Source organism: Schistocerca gregaria, chromosome 4 (genome assembly GCF_023897955.1).
Source record: "Schistocerca gregaria isolate iqSchGreg1 chromosome 4, iqSchGreg1.2, whole genome shotgun sequence".
Taxonomy (NCBI): Eukaryota; Metazoa; Arthropoda; class Insecta; order Orthoptera; family Acrididae; genus Schistocerca; species Schistocerca gregaria.
Genome location: NC_064923.1, coordinates 351,149,308 through 351,168,547, shown reverse-complemented (window position 1 = coordinate 351,168,547; position 19,240 = coordinate 351,149,308). Strand labels below are relative to the sequence as shown.

Sequence of the window (19,240 nt, the reverse complement as noted above, 5' to 3'; positions counted from 1 at the left end):
CACGACTTCCAGCAGCATGTTACATCCCAATAGGTTATCATAGAGCATTGTCATCTCCCAGAGTGAGATTGAGGATGCTCTGAACAGTGTAGGCATACTCTCAAACTATGGCTCCACCTGCACAAAGCTAGAGAGCAGCTCACAAGACTTCAGCTGAACTGCTGGAGAAGTAGCCTTGATAATCAGCCAAGCCAGGCCAACAACAGAAGTGACCGGAATTCCACCATGTCCCTGGCATGAAATGTCAGCCGCTGGTGATGAGAAAAAACTGAACAGTAGATCTGAACCAATAAATGTTAACACGCCATCATGTTTTCTTAGGGCCAAAAGATATTCTACAGGTCCATATCACAAACCTGACAATATTGAGGTGTCTTCAGCTGACACCCATACCGTTTATAGCTTCTATGATAGACAGTTACATCGTTGTGGGCTGTGTCGACACGACAGTATGCCCTAATATTCCTTTCTTTCTTTCTTTATTCTTCTGCCAGGATACTGAAAATGGGTTGGGTAGAGCGTGAAACATTGAGCTGATTGACACGTGTATTGGCTGTGCAGGAGTTACGTTGGTGGATGGCAAGCTGTGGCAGGAGCAGCGCGCCTTCGTGATACGACACCTGCGCTCTCTGGGCTTCAGCGGGGCTGCTATGCAGGCTCAGGTGGAAGAGGAGGTGCGTGCTCTGCTAGAAGAACTGAGCAACAACTGCGGGAGACCAACACAGCTCAAAAAACTTCTGGCGCCCGCCGTGCTCAACGTCATCCTCCAGTTCTGCGCTGGTGAGTGTGCCCAACCATTCATCGACTGCTAACCAGTGTATAAGTGGTGGTCCTTCCTTTCCTTCTCGCTTAATTAATCCAGTTATATAAAATGTGAAGCTGTAGTTGCATGAAGTTGCTGTGGCATTCAAATTTAAGACAAGCTCAGCTAGAAATGCGTGCTTAACCACACGAGGGGTTCTCAAGCTATGAATCACTGCTCCCAGGACCATCGCGGCTTTACAGAAGGGGTGTCGCTGTGGTTTTATAAAAACAACACATTCATTTATTTGCTTTATGAGTAAAGGAACAAGTGTGTTCTACTAGTGATACCTAGCAGGCCGGAAATGTTTTTACTATGTCGCTTGAATCGTACTATATAACCCACTTGTTTTTTTCTTTCAGTAACAGAAATTTTGAAGGTAACTTTTGTCGAATACAGATCGTTTTAAATTGTTGTTCAGCTTTGTGGTTTGTTTTTCTCCTTTAGCATGGACAAATCTTGAAGTGCAAAACCTGAATTTTAAATGTACGAGTATCATGTGATTGTAAAGACACGGAGAGACGAAAATGCAGGAAGTATTAGGACAGTTTCTTGAATTCCTTTTTTGCATGTACTGCTGTGGGAAATGAAGGACGACCTCAGTATGTCAGATTTTTTAAAAACTACTAGCTACTGAAATAATGCATCCTAATAAAATGAAACGATGATTGGACTCAAATCACGGTCGTGCGGTAAACAATCCATTAGAATACTTTCCACAAGTTAAAAAAAGCTTACACTAAAGAAGTTACGATTCCTGCACAAGCTATTCATACATCTTACACAGTTGTCTACCTTGTAGCAAATAGCGAGAAACCACACCATAGCGGACGACCTTATTTTACCAGATGCCCTGGATAAGGTATCTATTATGACAGGATACTCAGGTGCGAAGCCACTGCTAAGTATGCCTTTGTCAGTCCATACTACTAGCCATCGGATACTAAATATGGCTGACGACAGTAACATTCAGTTGCCTAAAAAACTCACAGGTAGTGGCGATTTCACCATTCTCTTTGATGGAGCTACAAGCCACAATAATGTGCACCTAACTTACTAAGTGTTGTTTATAAATGACAACGAACTTCATGAAGATCTTTTCGGCAGGAAAATAACTCTTCAAACAAACGCAGTCTTTTATGCCTGATAGAACAGACACCAAGCAGATTCCGCAGCTGTGATATGCCGGTATATTATGTAAATTGACGGTGGAGGGGGAGAGGAAGAAAAGGAAAGGGATGGAACTGAAGACATCAGCTGCATCGGGACTTTCTGTGTAGTGAGCGGCGACGAATGAAGATGTGTGCCGGACCGAGACTCGAACCCGGGATTTCCTGCTAATTAGACAGTTGCATTAGCCGCTATGCCACCCGGACACACACAGTGTTAATGGTAAAGTGCGCGGGCTATCTCGGTACGCGCCTCAGCTGACTCACCCTCCCACCTGGTGCCACCGCTTTTCCACAGTCCCTGTCCATGTCCTCCATGCTCACTAATTTTGGATCTCATTGGAGATCGAATGTAAATGTGCACCCGCTCTGGTGGTAGTGCATTCATAGCCTGCTGAGGCGTAGCAGTTATATGAATGTGAAGTGTCTCTTCTTTTGGACATATCACTTTGAAATCATAACATTACAAGTCAAAATATTTTGATTCGTTATTCCTTTTGCACATAACACACTTCCCATACAATGCCTACACTCAGCCACTGTTGTTTAACAGTTATGTTTAACATTCACACTGAAGCAACCATTACTACGTTACGTTTCCACATTAATTAATCAAGTAGTCATTGATCATGAAGGCCTTTTCATTTATGTTCTACCATTAGTATGCTTTTCCACGACAGTTACTGATTGTAGTACACAGTCAGTATCAGACGTAAATATCTTACTTAATCCCAAGTGCCGTTCTGCGAATAACTGAAATAGTTTCCTTCTACAAACCAAAGTAATACTTTTTTACCATTAATTCCATTTTCTACCAAGTTCTGCACGTTATTCATACGTGGCATGGCAGCGCACGACTGCTCCCTAAGAAAGCTCAACACTAACTCTTCTTCCCACACAAAGATGGTGTGTTAACCCTAGTGCTGGGGCATTGTTCTCATTATAGGGCAAGACAGTGCTACCTCAGAGAAACAGGGACACCAAATAAGCAAGGCAAGTTGCATCAGTACGCTGTGACATCAAAGATATCACTATTCATTACAGACTCCAGTAGAATTTTTTCAGAAATGTGAGGAGGTTTTTTCGAAAGCCCAAAAAATAATAAAATACAAATTCCACAAAAAAAACCGTCCAACAACCCAACCATTGTCCCTTCCTCAGGTATCACATTGTAATCCGGCAGAGATATCATGAAAATTCACATTCTGTCATCCCCCACACTGAAAATTATAAACTTTACATTTTGTTTATACATCCAATTATCTGATAATCAACATACAGAGGAAGGAAATTTGCCTTATTATGAGACTGATTAGCAAGAAAATATAAAAATTCATTTATAGCTTGTACCATATTCTAATCATACCAGTGTTGATGCATATTCATGTAACTCTGCATAAGTTACGTGGAAATGTTGCACACAAGAAACGTCTCGTTATCGAACCGTTAAGTTACTGAAAATACTTCTTATCAGTTTATAACATACTATAATGATACATTTCCATAAGATCATAAATTATAACTTCAATGGTTTTTTGTATTCCAACACTGATCTGCGTAAGCAAACGAATATTATTGCTGCTCAGTATTTTAGCAGGAATCAAGAATTATTTGCATCCGATTTTCTACCCTTTCTATAGATTGCTATAACCTGGGCCTTCTTCCAGTCCCGTGGAACTTTCCGCCGTTCCAATGAACTCTGATAAATGACGGATAAGAATGGGGCTCTATTTGTAGCATAGTCAACATAAAATCTTACGGGGATACCGTCTGGGCCAGGTGCCTATCTGGCGTCTAAGGATCTTAACTGTTTTACAATCCCAGATACAACAAACACTATGTCAGCCATCCTTTCGTTTGTTCGATAACTGAAAGGGGGACTGGTGCTGCAGTCCTCTATCGTAAACACGTTTTTGAAAGCTAGGTTTAGAATTTCAGCTTTCTGTTTATCATCATCAGTAACATTATCCGTACTGTCGGCAAGAGAAAGTATTGAATTATTTGTAGCGTTTATAGATTTTACGTATGACCAAAATTTTTTGGGGTTATTTTTAGAATCTGCAGATAAAATATTGCTTTCACATTCGTTAAAAGAGTCTGATTGTCCTGACAACTGCTTTCATATCGCGGTAATTTCTGTTTGTCAGCGTGGCAGTGACTACACTTAAAGCGACTGTGGAAAATTCTCTGCTTTCTCAGCAACTTGCCCGCGAAAGGCAAAGGTCCCGAGTTCGAGTCTCGGTCGGGCACACAGTTTTAATCTGCCAGGAAGTTTCAGCTTCCTAATATGTTTGTTGTACCAAGTGGATCTTAAGTCTGTGCTGCCTGGTTCCAGGAAAAAATGCTACCTACATTAATGAATTTATTCGCTCATTTATTACAAACGGTTCACTTTACAACTACTGTTTTAGTTGAGTGCGATGTTGAACTGTTGGCATGTTCTGCAGTTGGTTGCTTCGTATGACGCACGAACGATATATATGTCCTCAGTCAAAATGTTAACACGGTTTCTGACCGGTACTTTACAAAAGTGCAGAAAATAAAACAAACGTACTCTCTGTTAACACACGCCTACAGAAAAAAACGATTGAAATGTAACAACAGGAAAATAAAACTTGTTTCGGGATCGCAAAGTGCAGTTGTGCATGTAGGAACAATGATACTTTCGGTTTTAATATATTCTAGCGGAAAGCACAGGAAATGAAAAAAGAACCTTGAGTTACTGTGTAATAACAGAAGCTAACGCGTAATTTAATATTAATTCATTCTTATAGAGGGAAGTGTACGAAGTTAAGGTGAAATTATTGTTTTACGATCCAGTAACTGGAGTTGAGTTTCAGATCACAGTCATAGGTTCTTTCTCGTTTTCTCTCATTGTTCTAAGAAAGTAAGCATGCCGTGCTATAATGTCCTCCCACTCAACCACAGGTGTCCTGTTTTTTTTTTTTCTTTTAACGAAGCAAATCTTGGCGTTTTTCTCCTGGACAGAACCGAACTACGTTACTTGCCAACACTTTTCACCATGAACATACTCAACGATAATATAGATTTGTGCGATGATTACCCATTAGCAGACGCTAAGAATATGGAGAAGTAGTAATGTACGAAAACTGCACTACTGGCCATTAAAATTGCTACATCACGAACCTGACTTGCTACAAACGCGAAATTTAACCGACAGGAAGAAGATGCTGTGATGTGCAAATGATTAGCTTTTCAGAGCATTCACACAAGGTTGGTGCCGGTGGCGACACCTACAACGTGCAAACGTGAGGAAAGTTTCCAACCGATTTCTCATACACAAACAGCAGTTGACCGGCGTTGCCTGGAGAAACGTTGCTGTAATCCCTCATGTAAGGAGGAGGAATGCATACCATCACGTTTCCGACTTGGATAAAGGTCGGATTGTGGCCTATCGCGATTGCGGTTTATCGTATCACGACATTGCTGCTCACGTTGGTCGAGATCCAATGACTGTTGGCATAATATGGAATCAATGGGTTCAGGAGGGTAATAAGGAACGCCGTGCTGGTTCCCAACGGCCTCGTATCACTAGCAGTCGAGATGACAGACCTTATCCGCATGGCTGCAACGGATCGTGCAGCCACGTCTCGATCCCTGACTCAACTGATTGGGACGTTTGCAAGACAACAACCATCTGCACGAACAGTTCTACGGCATTTGCAGCAGCATGAGCTATCAGCTCGGAGACCATGGCTGCGGTTACGCTTGACGCTTCATCACAGACAGGAGCGCCTTCGACGGTGTACTCAACTGTGGACGTGGGTGCACGAATGGCAAAACGTCATTTTTTCGGACGAATCCAGGTTTTGTTTACAGCATCATGACGGTCGCATCCGTGTTTGGCGACATCGCGGTGAACGCACATTGGAAGCGTGTATTCGTCATCTCCATACTGGCGTATCACCTGGTGAGTTGGTATGGGGTGCCATTGGTTACACGTCTCGGTCACCTCTTGTTCGCACTGACGGCACTTTGAACAGTGGACATTGCATTTCAGATGTGTTACGACCCAAGGCTCTACCCTTAATTCTATCCCTCCAAAACCCTACATTTTAGCAGGATAATGAACAACTGTATGTTGCAAGTCCTGTACGGGCCTTTCTGGATACAGGAAATGTTCGACTGCTTCCCTGGCCAGCACCCTCTCCAGATCTCTCACCAACTGAAAACGTCTGGTCAACGGTGGCCGAGCAACTAGCTCGTCAAAATACGCCAGTCACTACTCTTCAAGAACTGTGGTATCGTCTTGAAGCTACATGGGCAGCTCTACCTGTACACGCCATCCAAACTCTGACTCAATGCCCAGGCGTATCAAGGCAGTTATTACGGCTAGGGGTGGTTGTTCTGGGTACTGATTTCTCAGGATCTATGACCCCAAATTGCGTGAAAATGGAATCACTTGTCAGTTCTAGTATAATATATTTGTACAATGAATACCCGTTTATCATCTGCATTTCTTCTTGGTGTAGCAATTTTAATGGCCAGTGGTGTATTGTAGTGGAAAGCACATGAAATGAAAACAGAAAAAGATCCTTGAGTTACTGCGTAATAACAGAAGCTAACGCGTAATATAATATTAATTCATTCTTATAGAGAGAAATGTACGAAGTTGTTTTAAGATCCAGTAACTGGAGTTTAGCTTCAGATCACTGTCTTAGGTTCTTTCTCGTTTTCTCTCATTGTTCTAAGAAAGTAAGCACGCCATTCTATAATGTCCTCCCATTCAACCACAGATGTCCTGGTTTTTTTTATGGAGCAAATCTTGGCGTTTTTCTCCTGAACAGAACTGAACTACGTTACTTACCAACATTTTTCCACATGAACATACTCAACGATAATATATATTTGTGCGATGATTACCCATTAGCAGACGCTAAGAATATGGAGAAGTAGTAATGCATGAAAACTATAAAATTACCGTACAATGCCAAGGCATGGATGTCAGTTGTGTACTGTTGAGTATTGTCGGATGCCCTTCTATACATAAAAAATGTTTGGTTCTACATCCTACCATCGGCAGTAGCTTGAAATTAACAAATCTACGGAAAACTCATTAGAAAGACGAGATGAGCTAGTGAGCACACAAGCAGACACAGAGGAAATAGCATCTTGACTGGTGCTGTGGTAGGTGTGATAAGTAGCCAAGGGCTTGGGGGACCAGGCACACGCTCTCCGGTCTGCCGTCACGGGAAAGACGCCTCTACTTACTTCTATACTCTGTGATTGTAACGTAGTAGCCCGTTGCGCTGCCGAACGTCGCCATTTCTCCTATCACAGCAGGAAACAACGTGAGTTGGTCCTGTTCGCCAGTCACACAGAGGGCAGGGCCAGAGTGTTGCAATGGTCGGTACCTGTCTGAAGGCCACCGACTTGCATGCAGCCCTTTGCACACACGTCGTCATGAAGATAGCACAGGATCGCGCTGCAGAAGGACAGCTGTGGCGGCTCTTCTCTCCACCCCCATCTACTTATAGCGGACGTGGCCAGGTGGAATGGGAATTGCGCTACATCGCAGGCCCCTGCACTGTCTTCTGGCAGCACCTGAGGCGTGTAAACAAACAAGGAGCTCAGCGTCCATATGGGCAACAGCAAATTAAAGTACTGTATGTAGGGCACGTCACATTGTTACTTTTGTAAGTGTTGCAGTTGCAGAATGCAAAAACAAAGAAAATTTCACGTTTTATTATGACAACCAACATTGCCGGTATCACAACACAGATACAGTACTTTGACACAAACAATACAAAATTTCTAAATAAATCACTGCTCATAAATATTTGACAATCCTTGTAACTGCAAGTACCATTCATGCTGCTTGCAGCCATACGGCATGCACAATGCATAGTGTCGGTCTCTGCTCCTCTTATTCCTTCCCTGCTTCCACTGCATGTTATTTATATCATTGTAAGTGATTAACTGACAATGTGTCATTTCGGCTTTGCTTGTTCCGCTTCATGCTGGTTCTTGCCTACTTGGTTGACCTTGACCGATCCCACTTCCGTCATTGCACTTCTTTCTAAGCTTCTTTTCCTAAGTCGGCGAGCTGTAAGAGTCCGTTTGGGATACGTAGGCCAATGTGAGGTGACCAAATTTTGGTGCAGAGCCCTCGGTGCCTATTCTGTATCTTTCCGCCATTGTGCCCATCGTTTCGGTACTCAATAGCACCAAACGCTCTAGTACTCGAATTAGAGTCCCTGAGTTATTCAGTATGCATTTCGGTAGCGATACCGTTCGGGTATAGACAACCGAAGCGCTGTTGTCGGTTCGTGTCGCGCAAGCCAATCAAAAGCAAGCGACCGCAGACCCGCGCATGCGCACTGCAGCGCGCACAGCGCCACGAACACAAAGCTGCCAGCAGACGACACAGGGGCGCTATTCTTCCAAGTACCGAAAATTGCATTTACGTTGCCATAACGCATGATGCCGCATTCCACCGAGCTGACGTGCCCGCCTTCATCGCCCTTGCCTCCTTAACAGTATCAGGCGCAGTATATCCATTTCCATGATTCTCATCTGAAATGCGTAAAAAAATTTACAGTTTCTCTTACCGCACGTTTCCATGCATGCATAATAACAGTAGCGTATTTGACTGTATTCTGCAGGTTGTTTGCAAATGCCGCATTATGTCATCTTATTCGCATTCACACGGACATCGTATTTTGAATTTTACGTTTCGGAAAATGAGTTAGGAATGGTGCGTAGTACCGCATTATACTAACACATCTATAAAAACACCCGAAAATTTGATTCTGAGAGTTTCAAATAATAAGAAGATAAACAGAATGTGGTTATAACACGCTCCTAGAGATGATTAAGTAGCCCACTTCCCTATATGATGCGTCAACGATTTGGGTCTTAAAAACAAAACTGAAAAAAAAAACATTTTCGAGAGCTTCTGCAGTTCGTCGTTTATAGCGTGCATCTCATGAATGAAAATGTTTCATGTATGGTGCTACAATCCAAAAATATTACGGCAGAGATCTTTCATCTCTGTCTACTGTGGCTGAGGATTCGATCGCAGATAAATACTTGTGACAAGCAAGATTATGAAGATGACTGCTGCTAGTTACATTCCAAGTAATGTAACCTGTGCTCTTAGATTCCTGTCTAACCGCATACTCGGAAATCGCTACATATTCGGAAAAATGGTGAATTATTTCTGACAAGAAAAAATGTAAAGGTAACTGTTGGTTGTTTCACTCACAGCAATTTCATATTTCATATTTTAAATACACAGAAATCACGAAATCATTATTGAGGAAGTGCGCTATTACACGTAAGTAATAACGAATATTGCTGAGAAAACTGAACTTACGCGAATAACTATGTCTCAGAACGTGTTGCATATAAGAAGAGGAAAAAAAATAGCATCCACCCCTGCGCGAACCCGGGATGTTTCATATCTTATTCCCGCGCGCTAACTACTTTGCCACGTCAAACAACTGACAGGCAGTGCTCAATACTTGTAGTATTGTGTAGAGGAACGTAGGCAGACTTTGTTGCTAAATGGTGCTGCGTAAGTCATAAATGTGTGAGTTTGGAAGGTTTCCAATATCAGGCTTCACATAATTGCTTTCCATTGTTACTTATTAGTTGTAAACACGTTTCGATAATTACTAACTAAGCCACTTGTGGGAAAAAGTTTAAACTCTTTCTTGCATAAAAATAACACGTATTTTGAGAGAATATTGTCCGAAAACTTTTTTTGGATGTAATCATTCACAGTAACAACCTAACCTAAGCATATGTCTAACAAAGGAGAATAGTCTATTAGGAACTCACTTTCCAATCGGATGCATACTCTGGTGATTCTTTAGTAACACAATCATCTATTCCAAAGCTAACACCGCTGAATATGTTCAAATTAACATATTATAGGTTTACATAAACCACAGCTCACCCATCGACAGGGCCAGACGGAAATCCAAAACCTCTCGGTACAATTGTCGTAAAATCGGTGGGAGGACCGTTCGGTAACAAGTCTCAGAAGCTTACTGAATAGGATATTTCGATAAAGAACCGAAAATGACGTCACTACCGAGACTAACCTACTACACCTATCGGTAAGAACGATACAGAATAGGGCCCGTGGGCGAGATCATTCGTTTGTTCGGAACGGGAGGCCGAGACTTGTCTGGCACCTATCGGCCTGTGGGCGATGACAGGATCGAGGCGCACGCCCTGCAATCCGTCTCAAACGATTTTATAGAAAAAACCACTTTTGCTTTACTTTTAGCTTTATAGCTCATTATGATGTGCCCATTACTCCGTTAATGGTCATAGTTAATTTGATATTTGCACGGAAGTAAGACACTACCCGGAATTCGAAAAGCTTGCAATGAAAAATAGAGGTCGTTATGATTTTGCTTTTGGTACATATTACATAATACGTTGCTGCATATGTAAATTAGCTAATGTATTGAATTTTTTCCTTAAGCTCTGATGGCGATCTCTATTTGTCACCAATCTCGAGAAAACTGAGCTGACGTAGTACACTTATTTGCGATCGTAACACGCCAGCGATAGAACCAGAGTGAGATATCCACAACATTCCTCATATTTCGTTAACCGTTTGAAATATCGAAATGAGATTTTAGCAAATGATAGCACACGAAGAAGAGAGTATTTTGCCATACGGTTATTTTGCAGAACTTCGCTAGATACAATGTTATTCCACTAACTACACACTTTTTTGATGAAAGGATGCAACTTTTAAGGTCCATCCATAGCTGGTGAAACGGGAAATGCTATGGGTTTTGGAACAACATAAGTGATGACATTGCATGTTTAGTTTTTATATTGAGGATGTGCTTTTTCTAAAGATACTGACCTTACTTTTCCTCAGTCCCCTACTTAATAAAACACTGTTTTAGAATTCTCTCGCAATTGTGTATGCACAACATCTTAGTGAGGAGAGACTGTGTAAACTTCGCTATGTTTTGACAAAAGAAGCAAATTTTAATATGGCAACAAGAGAAATATGTAGGTTTTATTCTAAATTCACCACTCGTGACACTTCTCTGAAAGTTACAAATGGTTAACAAACCAGGCGAAAATAATTATCTGCAATTTCGGCGTAATTTTCTTTATATACTAACAAAGAAGAGGTGACAAATCTTTTTGAATGGTCACCATGCAAGTGTGAGCGTGGAGGGAACCACTTAATATTTACAAAAAAAGTGAGAGTAGGCTTCAATTTAGAACGGCACTTCCCTTCTAGCGCTCTGCATTTCCCATACAGCGCCTGCCGGCAGACCCTAGCACTACCGCCCTCCCATCTGAACATCCTCCAACCATGGTATTCCGCGCGGGCTATACTTCATCTCTCTTAACGGCGGTAGTCGTGTCTCCTGTTGATATTTCTCTTGCATTTCCTCTTGACTCCCGTTGATTCTTCTCTGTCCCGTTTTGTGCCGACCTTTGGCGTACGTGCACTGCTTTTCCAGTTACAGCACCACGCATAGTACCATGAAATTCGCGCATTAGCCGTTGTGTCATGCTGTTTACAATGTTATTTTCTTTATAGTGTAGTTTAACGGGACATCCTCCTTTATCATTGCTTTTCCCCAACTGTAGTTACCGATGCCAGTAATATATTTCGAAGTATTGACGGGCTAATATTAATCTCAGTTGCTTTTCTGAAATATTTCATACAATTTTATACAAAGTGCGTTATATTTCTACATCTATATCCATACTCCGCAAGACACCTGACGGTGTGTGGCGGAGGGTACTTTGAGTATCTCTAACGGTTCTCCCTTCTATTCCAGTCTCTTATTGCTCGTGGAAAGAAAGATTGTCGGTATGCCTCTGTATGGGCTCTAATCTCTCTCATTTTATCCTTATGGTCTCTTCGCGAGATATACGTAAGAGGGAGCAATATACTGCTTGACTCCTCGGTGAAGGTATGTTCTCGAAACTTCAACAAAAGCCCGTACCGAGCTACTGAGCATCTCTCCTGCAGAGTCTTCCACTGGAGTTTATCATCTCGGTAACGCTTTCGCGATTACTAAATGATCCTGTAACGAAGCTCTCTCTCTTCTATCTGGTATGGATCCCACACTGCTGAGCAATATTCAAGCAGTGGGCGAACAAGCGTACTGTAACCTACTTCCTTTGTTTTCGGATAGAATTTCCTTAGGATTCTTCTAATGAATCTCAGTCTGGCATCTGCTTTACCGACGATCAACTTTATATGATCATCCCATTTTAAATACTCCCAATGCCTATTCCCAGATAATTTATGGAATTAACTGCTTCCAGTTGCTGACCTGCTATATTGTAGCTAAATGATAAAGGATCTTTCTATGTATTCGCAGCACATTACACTTGTCTACATTTAGATTCAATTGCCATTCCCTGCACAATGCGTCAATTCGTTGCAGATCCTCCTTCATTTCAGTACAATTTTCCATTGTCATAACCTATCGATACACCACAGCATCATCCGCAAAAAGCCTCAGTGAACTTCCGATGTTATACACCAGGTCATTTATGTATATTGTGAATAGCAACGATCCTACAACGCACCCCTAATGCACACCTGAAATCAATCTTACTTCGAAAAACTTCTCTACATTGAGAATGATATGCTGCGTTCTGTTATCTAGGAACTCTTCAATCCAATCACACAATTGGTCTGATAGTGCATATGCTCTTACTCTGTTCATTAAACGACTGCGGAGAACTGTACCGAACGCCTTGCGAAAGTCAAGAAACACGGCATCCACCTGGGAACCCGTGTCTAAGGCCCTCTGAGTCTCGTGGACGAATAGCGCGAGCTGGGTTTGACACGATAGATTTTTTCGAAACCCATGCTGATTCCTATAGAGTAGACTTCTAGTCTCCAGAAAAGTCATACTCGAATATAATACGTATTTCAAGCTAAAATTTATGAAAAGGAATTTCTTTATAAAATATTTTAGTTTCGATATTATAATCGATAAGCACTAGTTCTGAATGAACAGTTAAATTTAGTGTTTTTAGCAACATTTGAAATTGAGAATTATTTGCACATTTAAAATTTCTGTTATTGATTACCCAATCTTGTACTGTTTACGATGTTTATTTCTGGATTTACACTCCTGGAAATGGAAAAAAGAACACATTGACACCGGTGTGTCAGACCCACCATACTTGCTCCGGACACTGCGAGAGGGCTGTACAAGCAATGATCACACGCACGGCACAGCGGACACACCAGGAACCGCGGTGTTGGCTGTCAAATGGCGCTAGCTGCGCAGCATTTGTGCATCGCCGCCGTCAGTGTCAGCCAGTTTGCCGTGGCATACGGAGCTCCATCGCAGTCTTTAACACTGGTAGCATGCCGCGACAGCGTGTACGTGAACCGTATGTGCAGTTGACGGACTGAGCGAAGGCGTATAGTGGGCATGCGGGAGGCCAGGTGGACGTACCGCCGAATTGCTCAACACGTGGGGCGTGAGGTCTCCACAGTACATCGATGTTGTCGCCAGTGGTCGGTGGAAGGTGCACGTGCCCGTCGACCTGGGACCGGACCGCAGCGACGCACGGATGTACGCCAAGACCGGAGGATCCTACGCAGTGCCGTAGGGGACCGCACTCCACTTCCCAGCAAATTAGGGACACTATTGCTCCTGGGGTATCGGCGAGGACCATTCGCAACGATCTCCATGAAGCTGGGCTACAGTACCGCACACCGTTAGGCCGTCTTCCGCTCACGCCCCAACATCGTGCAGACCGCCTCCAGTGGTGTCGCGACAGGCGCGAATGGAGGGACGAATGGAGACGTGTCGTCTTCAGCGATGAGAGTCGCTTCTGACTTGGTGCCAATGATGGTCGTATGCGTGTTTGGCGCCGTGCAGGTGAGCGCCACAATCAGGACTGCATACGACCGAGGCACACAGGGCCAACACCCGGCATCATGGTGTGGGGAGCGATCTCCTACACTGGCCGTGCACCTCTGGTGATCGTTGAGGGGACACTGAATAGTGCACGGTACATCCAAACCGTCATCGAACCCATCGTTCTACCATTCCTAGACCGGCAAGGGAACTTGCTGTTCCAACAGGACAATGCACGTCCGCATGTATCCCGTGCCACCCAACGTGCTCTAGAAGGTGTAAGTCAACTACCCTTGCCAGCAAGATCTCCGGATCTGTCCCCCATTGAGCATGTTTGGGACTGGATGAAGCGTCGTCTCACGCGGTCTGCACGTCCAGCACGAACGCTGGTCCAACTGAGGCGTCAGGTGGAAATGGCATGGCAAGCCGTTCCACAGGACTACATCCAGCATCTGTACGATCGTCTCCATGGGAGAATAGCAGCCTGCATTGCTGCGAAAGGTGGATATACACTGTACTAGTGCCGACATTGTGCATGCTCTGTTGCTGTGTCTATGTGCCTGTGGTTCTGTCAGTGTGATCATGTGATGTATCTGACCCTAGGAATGTGTCAATAAAGTTTCCCCTTCCTGGGACAATGAATTCACGGTGTTCTTATTTCAATTTCCAGGAGTGTATTTATGACATGCCGCTTCCGGAGTGGCCGAGCGGTTGTAGACGCTACAGTCTGGAACCGCGCAACCGCTACGGTCGCAGGTTCGAATCCTGCCTCAGGCATGGATGTGTGTGATGTCCTTAGGTTAGTTAAGTTTAAGTAGTTCTAAGTTCTAGGGGACTGATGACCTCAGAAGTTAAGTCCCATAGTGATCAGAGCCATTTATGAAATAATAATCGAAATTAATAATGTAAGGAAAATTAGTAGGAATTTATTTGTTAAGAAAAATTGTAATTAGCCTTGCACTATTGGTCTTTTGACAACCCCAATTGGTTTCGCCAGGCGGAACATCGGCATCCATGGGATGTAAACGTGTGGTGTGGGATACTTAACCATCAGCTCACAGCCCCGTGTTTCGTAGAAGGAACGCTGAACACGCACATGTATCACAGCCTTCTAACAGATCGTCTTCCACGGATGCTAGAAGACGTTCTGCTGCAGACTAGGAGGAACTCGTGGTTCCTACATGGTGGCTGTCCATCGCATAGGGCACGAAGTACTACTGCATGTCTTCATAAATTTTCCAAATCGTTGGACTGGACGCAGAGGACATGTACCTTGGCCAGCTCGTTCCACCGGATTTGATGCCTGTAGATTTTTTATTTGTGGAAAGCTGAAAGACCCTGTCTACAAGGACATACCAACCACATCCAATGATATGCAACGGCGTATTGCTGTAGCCTACTCGGACATCTCTGCTGAAATGCTAGCACATGTGCAGCAGTCATTATTCCCTACCAGACTGGAAGCGTGTATTACCGCTCCCGCTGGTCATTTTGAACGCAACCTATGATGGCTAATTGTCTCGTTACTTGTCACAAACCACATAACTAGTGTATGCACTTGCGTTGTTCTTTATTATGTGATACCACAGATATTGTACAAGTGTCATTGTGGGAACGTTTCAAAATACGATATCTCGTAAACAACTCGCTCTAAATTATGCAACAAACACTACTGGCATTCTGATTTACCCTACTTTTAGTTTGTTGTTGCCAACAGGAATTTTTCCATTGACAAAGTGTATGCTGGCACAAAAAATACTCTTTTTAATTATTAGTGTGATATGTTTTTTGGCTACAACACGAGCATCCGACCATCTTTCCATCCTGTGAAAACAGCACATCAATAACATTTCCCATTTCCGCAACCTTAGTGGTGAAATTTTTAGTTGATTCATCCAGTATATATGCTGGAATGATTATTTTACATATTAACGAGTATGATTATTGAATATGGCAGACCAGAAAACAGTCTTCTCTACGTAGAGGAAAAACACACTTTATACTTCTCACCAGCACGTAGCACACCTTTCTGTGACATTCCTTTTCTTCCCTGATGGGAGTATGTACTTTGAGAAATGAGCGCAGGGCTTTGCCTGCAGTCTTGTAGTACTCGATGTCAAACCAAAGCAATTTGACTTATAGTGTTATCATTTCAAAATGACATTTTTAATTCTATAATTACGTAACATTAACGTTTGACAAACATGAAACACATATATTCATATTCATATAGGCAGATGATCCCATTTTTTTCGTAAAGAAGAATGAGTCCGATAGCTGCAAAACCAAACAAAAAAGAGAGAAATGAGGAACTTTAAATTTGGCATAGTGTGTGCGGAAGATTGCTTTTTCGGTGAAGAATGGAGAGATGGTATGCAATAATGAGAACTAACTGAACAATAGCTTGGAGAGAGCAATAAAAGTGCTTCGTTACCGACAGAACGTGTGTGAAACGGAAACGTACAACATCTCGACTGCTTCGAGGCAAGATGATGAACTCTATATTATCTTGGACAGAGACCACCAACACGACGACGCAAGGGAGCGATGGAGTTTGTAGCACTATACTGCGACACAAAAACTAACAATCGCAGGAACAAACGTAAGTGTTGCAGTAGAGTCAAATGCTCGTAACTTGAAATTGCTGTAGTAGACGAAAATTTAAATTTCCAGTTGCTTGGAGTGTGATGAATTTTCGTGGAGGGTATTAATCGGGCCCATGTTTTCAGCTTTTCAGTTACAAGTGTAAAGTCAGTGGCGTCAGTAAAGGAGCAAGTACCAGTAGGTGGTGCTGTGAAAGCTAGACCTAGTGAAGAAGAAATAATGATGCTATTCAATGCAAAAACTTTATAGCGAAGTGAAAACAGTGCAAGAAGCTGGAAAAGAAAACAGGAAAGACCAAGAGGAAATAGCGAAGGAAATCAAGGAAAATAACGAAAGTAAAAAACAAAACAAAAATAGATTTTGCAAGGAAGCAAAAAAGGTGATCGAGAAGCTCAAACAGGATCATGGCAAGAGAACAGCGAAGATATTCGAAGAGAGGCCAGAAGAGAATCGCACAGATATATGCGAAGATAATAAAAATAGGCGCGTTCTGTCAGAATGGGCGTTACCTGAGGAGTCACAATTAGAAGCAACATCGGACACGGATTTGTTAATTCAAATACCTAGTTCTGAACTTAACGTGTCATACATATGGTAGCCGATTCGATATCAGATGATGAAATGAATAAAAAATTGCGAGATGCTAATATTCTCAATACAAGAAATGTATTGCCAGTGTGTCAGGAACATGCTTCACAGCAAAATATTCACGTAGAGAATGTGAATATTATTGTTACATAAGAGGTGGAGCAGACTGTAATGTCGTGAAAACAACATTCAGAAGAGAAATGTCAGAGTTCATTAGATCGCAAGAAGAAATTTGAACTGATGTTGTCTGGGAAGAAGAAAGAAGAAAACAAGTGCTAGAAAAAGATTGAGAAGATTTTCTTGAATAAATACCAGACTAAAAGCACGAAAATGAGAGTTTGATTTTTAGTTACAGCGATATATACTATAGGAGACATGGCGGTATGTGCGCAAATGGTTTGGGAGAGGAAACAGGAAGGAACAGTATTTTGAACTTGTAATCTCCCCCTCCTTCCTTCTTCCATCTATTGTTCACATTAAATAATGCCCAATCCAAGTATTAATAAGCAACGTCTTTTATGAAGATCTGAGAGGAACGAAGATTACAAAAAATTCCAAGTTTGCTTAGCTTGTTATGTTGAGATATCTCCAGTTATTTTTGTGTAGGGGTTTGATTCTTGAAGTTGAAAATCTGACATCAGGTCCTCGCGGTTCGTTTGAACTAAATAAATTGGAAGATTGTTGTTACAGAATATTTTACGCAAATATTTGTCAATGATTTTCTCACATTTTAGTTCATCATACATATATGATGAATTTACTTGACATAAAATTTTCAACTGTCGTCAGTAATATTTCTCTGAAGTTAAGCCCTATCTGGTTGACGCATACTGTTGTTAACTGCAACCGGAACAGTCGCGGGGTAGCCGTGAAAGAAAGCGCGGCACAAACGAACGGGAGCGGCCCGCGAACAAAGACAGACGAACGGAAAGAATGGACATGTACGACGACAGACGACCAAGCAAGACACCAAGAATAACACACCAGAAGCAAAGGGGTCACAAGCGAAAACCTCACAAAATCAACAACGTTCACTAGTACATGGAAATAAGCAAAATAAACACGATGTCTGTAAGCAAGATATTGAAAGACTCCCACAAATATCAGACTGCCTTGCTGAGATTTTTTTTCCTTTATTGTGATTTCATTCTCCTGCCCTGTATAGGCAGGGGAGGGTCGTCAGCGGTACAATCCTCCGCTCTTCAGCCGAGTGACAACTAAAACAAGAATAAAATGCTACATATATAAAGCAATAAAAAGGGAGAACATAAAACAGAGTAAGAGGATATAATGGAGGGAAAACTACACTGAAAGGGAGACTTCATGGGGGGACAGTTAAAAAGCCACCATAAAATTAAAAAACACAGTTGGCGATTCTTAAAACACAAAGAAGACACTGAATGCACATGCACAGGTTAAAAGTCGATCACAGTATTAAAACACTCCAGAATAACACACGTAAAACCCACTTAGAGCACACGCGGTGAAGTATAAAACTGCCAGGTGGGAGCTGCCGGGGAGAGGTTGGAGAGGAGGAAAAGGAGGGAAGAGCAAGGGGCAGCAGGGGAGGCGGTGGGATGAAGAGAGTAGGGGTGTCAGCAGGTACACGAGGCAAGAGATGAAGGGGAAAGACAAGGCAAGAGGGAGTGCAGAGACACTGAAAGGGAGCACGAGAGAGGGGGGGGAGTAGGAGGGGGAAGCCGCTCAGGAGAAGGGAGGGGGAGGAGAGCGAGCCCTGAGGAGGAGGCAGGAAGATGGGGTTAGAGTTGGTAGGAAGGGTAGATGTCAGGGCGAAGCTCATCATCCAGGAGGGGCAGATGGTGGAAACTGCGTTTGGAAAGGAGGAGGAGGGTGTAGAGATGGAGAGAGGATGGAATACAGCGGTAAATGCGCGGTAACGGGTTTGGGGTGGAGAGGAAGGGAGACACCAGGCGGTGAGGGCGATCAAGGCGGCGGACAAAATATAGTGTGCGGTTGTGTTCAAGGAAAAGGAGAAGTTGGGGGGAAGGGTATGAGGTCGTAGAGGATGCGCATGGGGGACGGAAGGTGGATGCAGAAGGTGAGGTGGAGCGCATAGCGTTCGAGGATATGGAGGGCTTTATAAAACCGGGGAGGGGCGGAAATCCAAGCTACGCTGGCATAACAGAGGATGGGGCAGATCAAGGATTTGTAGGTGTGAAGGATGGTGGAAGGACTCGCTGGGAGAGGCAGGCGCTTAAATAAATGATAGG

The 19,240-nt window shown here is 43.0% G+C and overlaps 1 protein-coding gene across 1 annotated transcript in view; it reads left to right on the top strand.

Moving 5' to 3' along the window:
• Positions 1–19,240, top strand: part of LOC126267531 (methyl farnesoate epoxidase-like) — a 188,890-nt gene that overhangs the window by 74,608 nt on the left and 95,042 nt on the right. Inside the window, exon 3 of the mRNA XM_049972832.1 lies at positions 562–780. Coding sequence (XP_049828789.1) covers positions 562–780 — 219 coding nt within the window. The remainder of the gene's footprint in view (positions 1–561; positions 781–19,240) is intronic.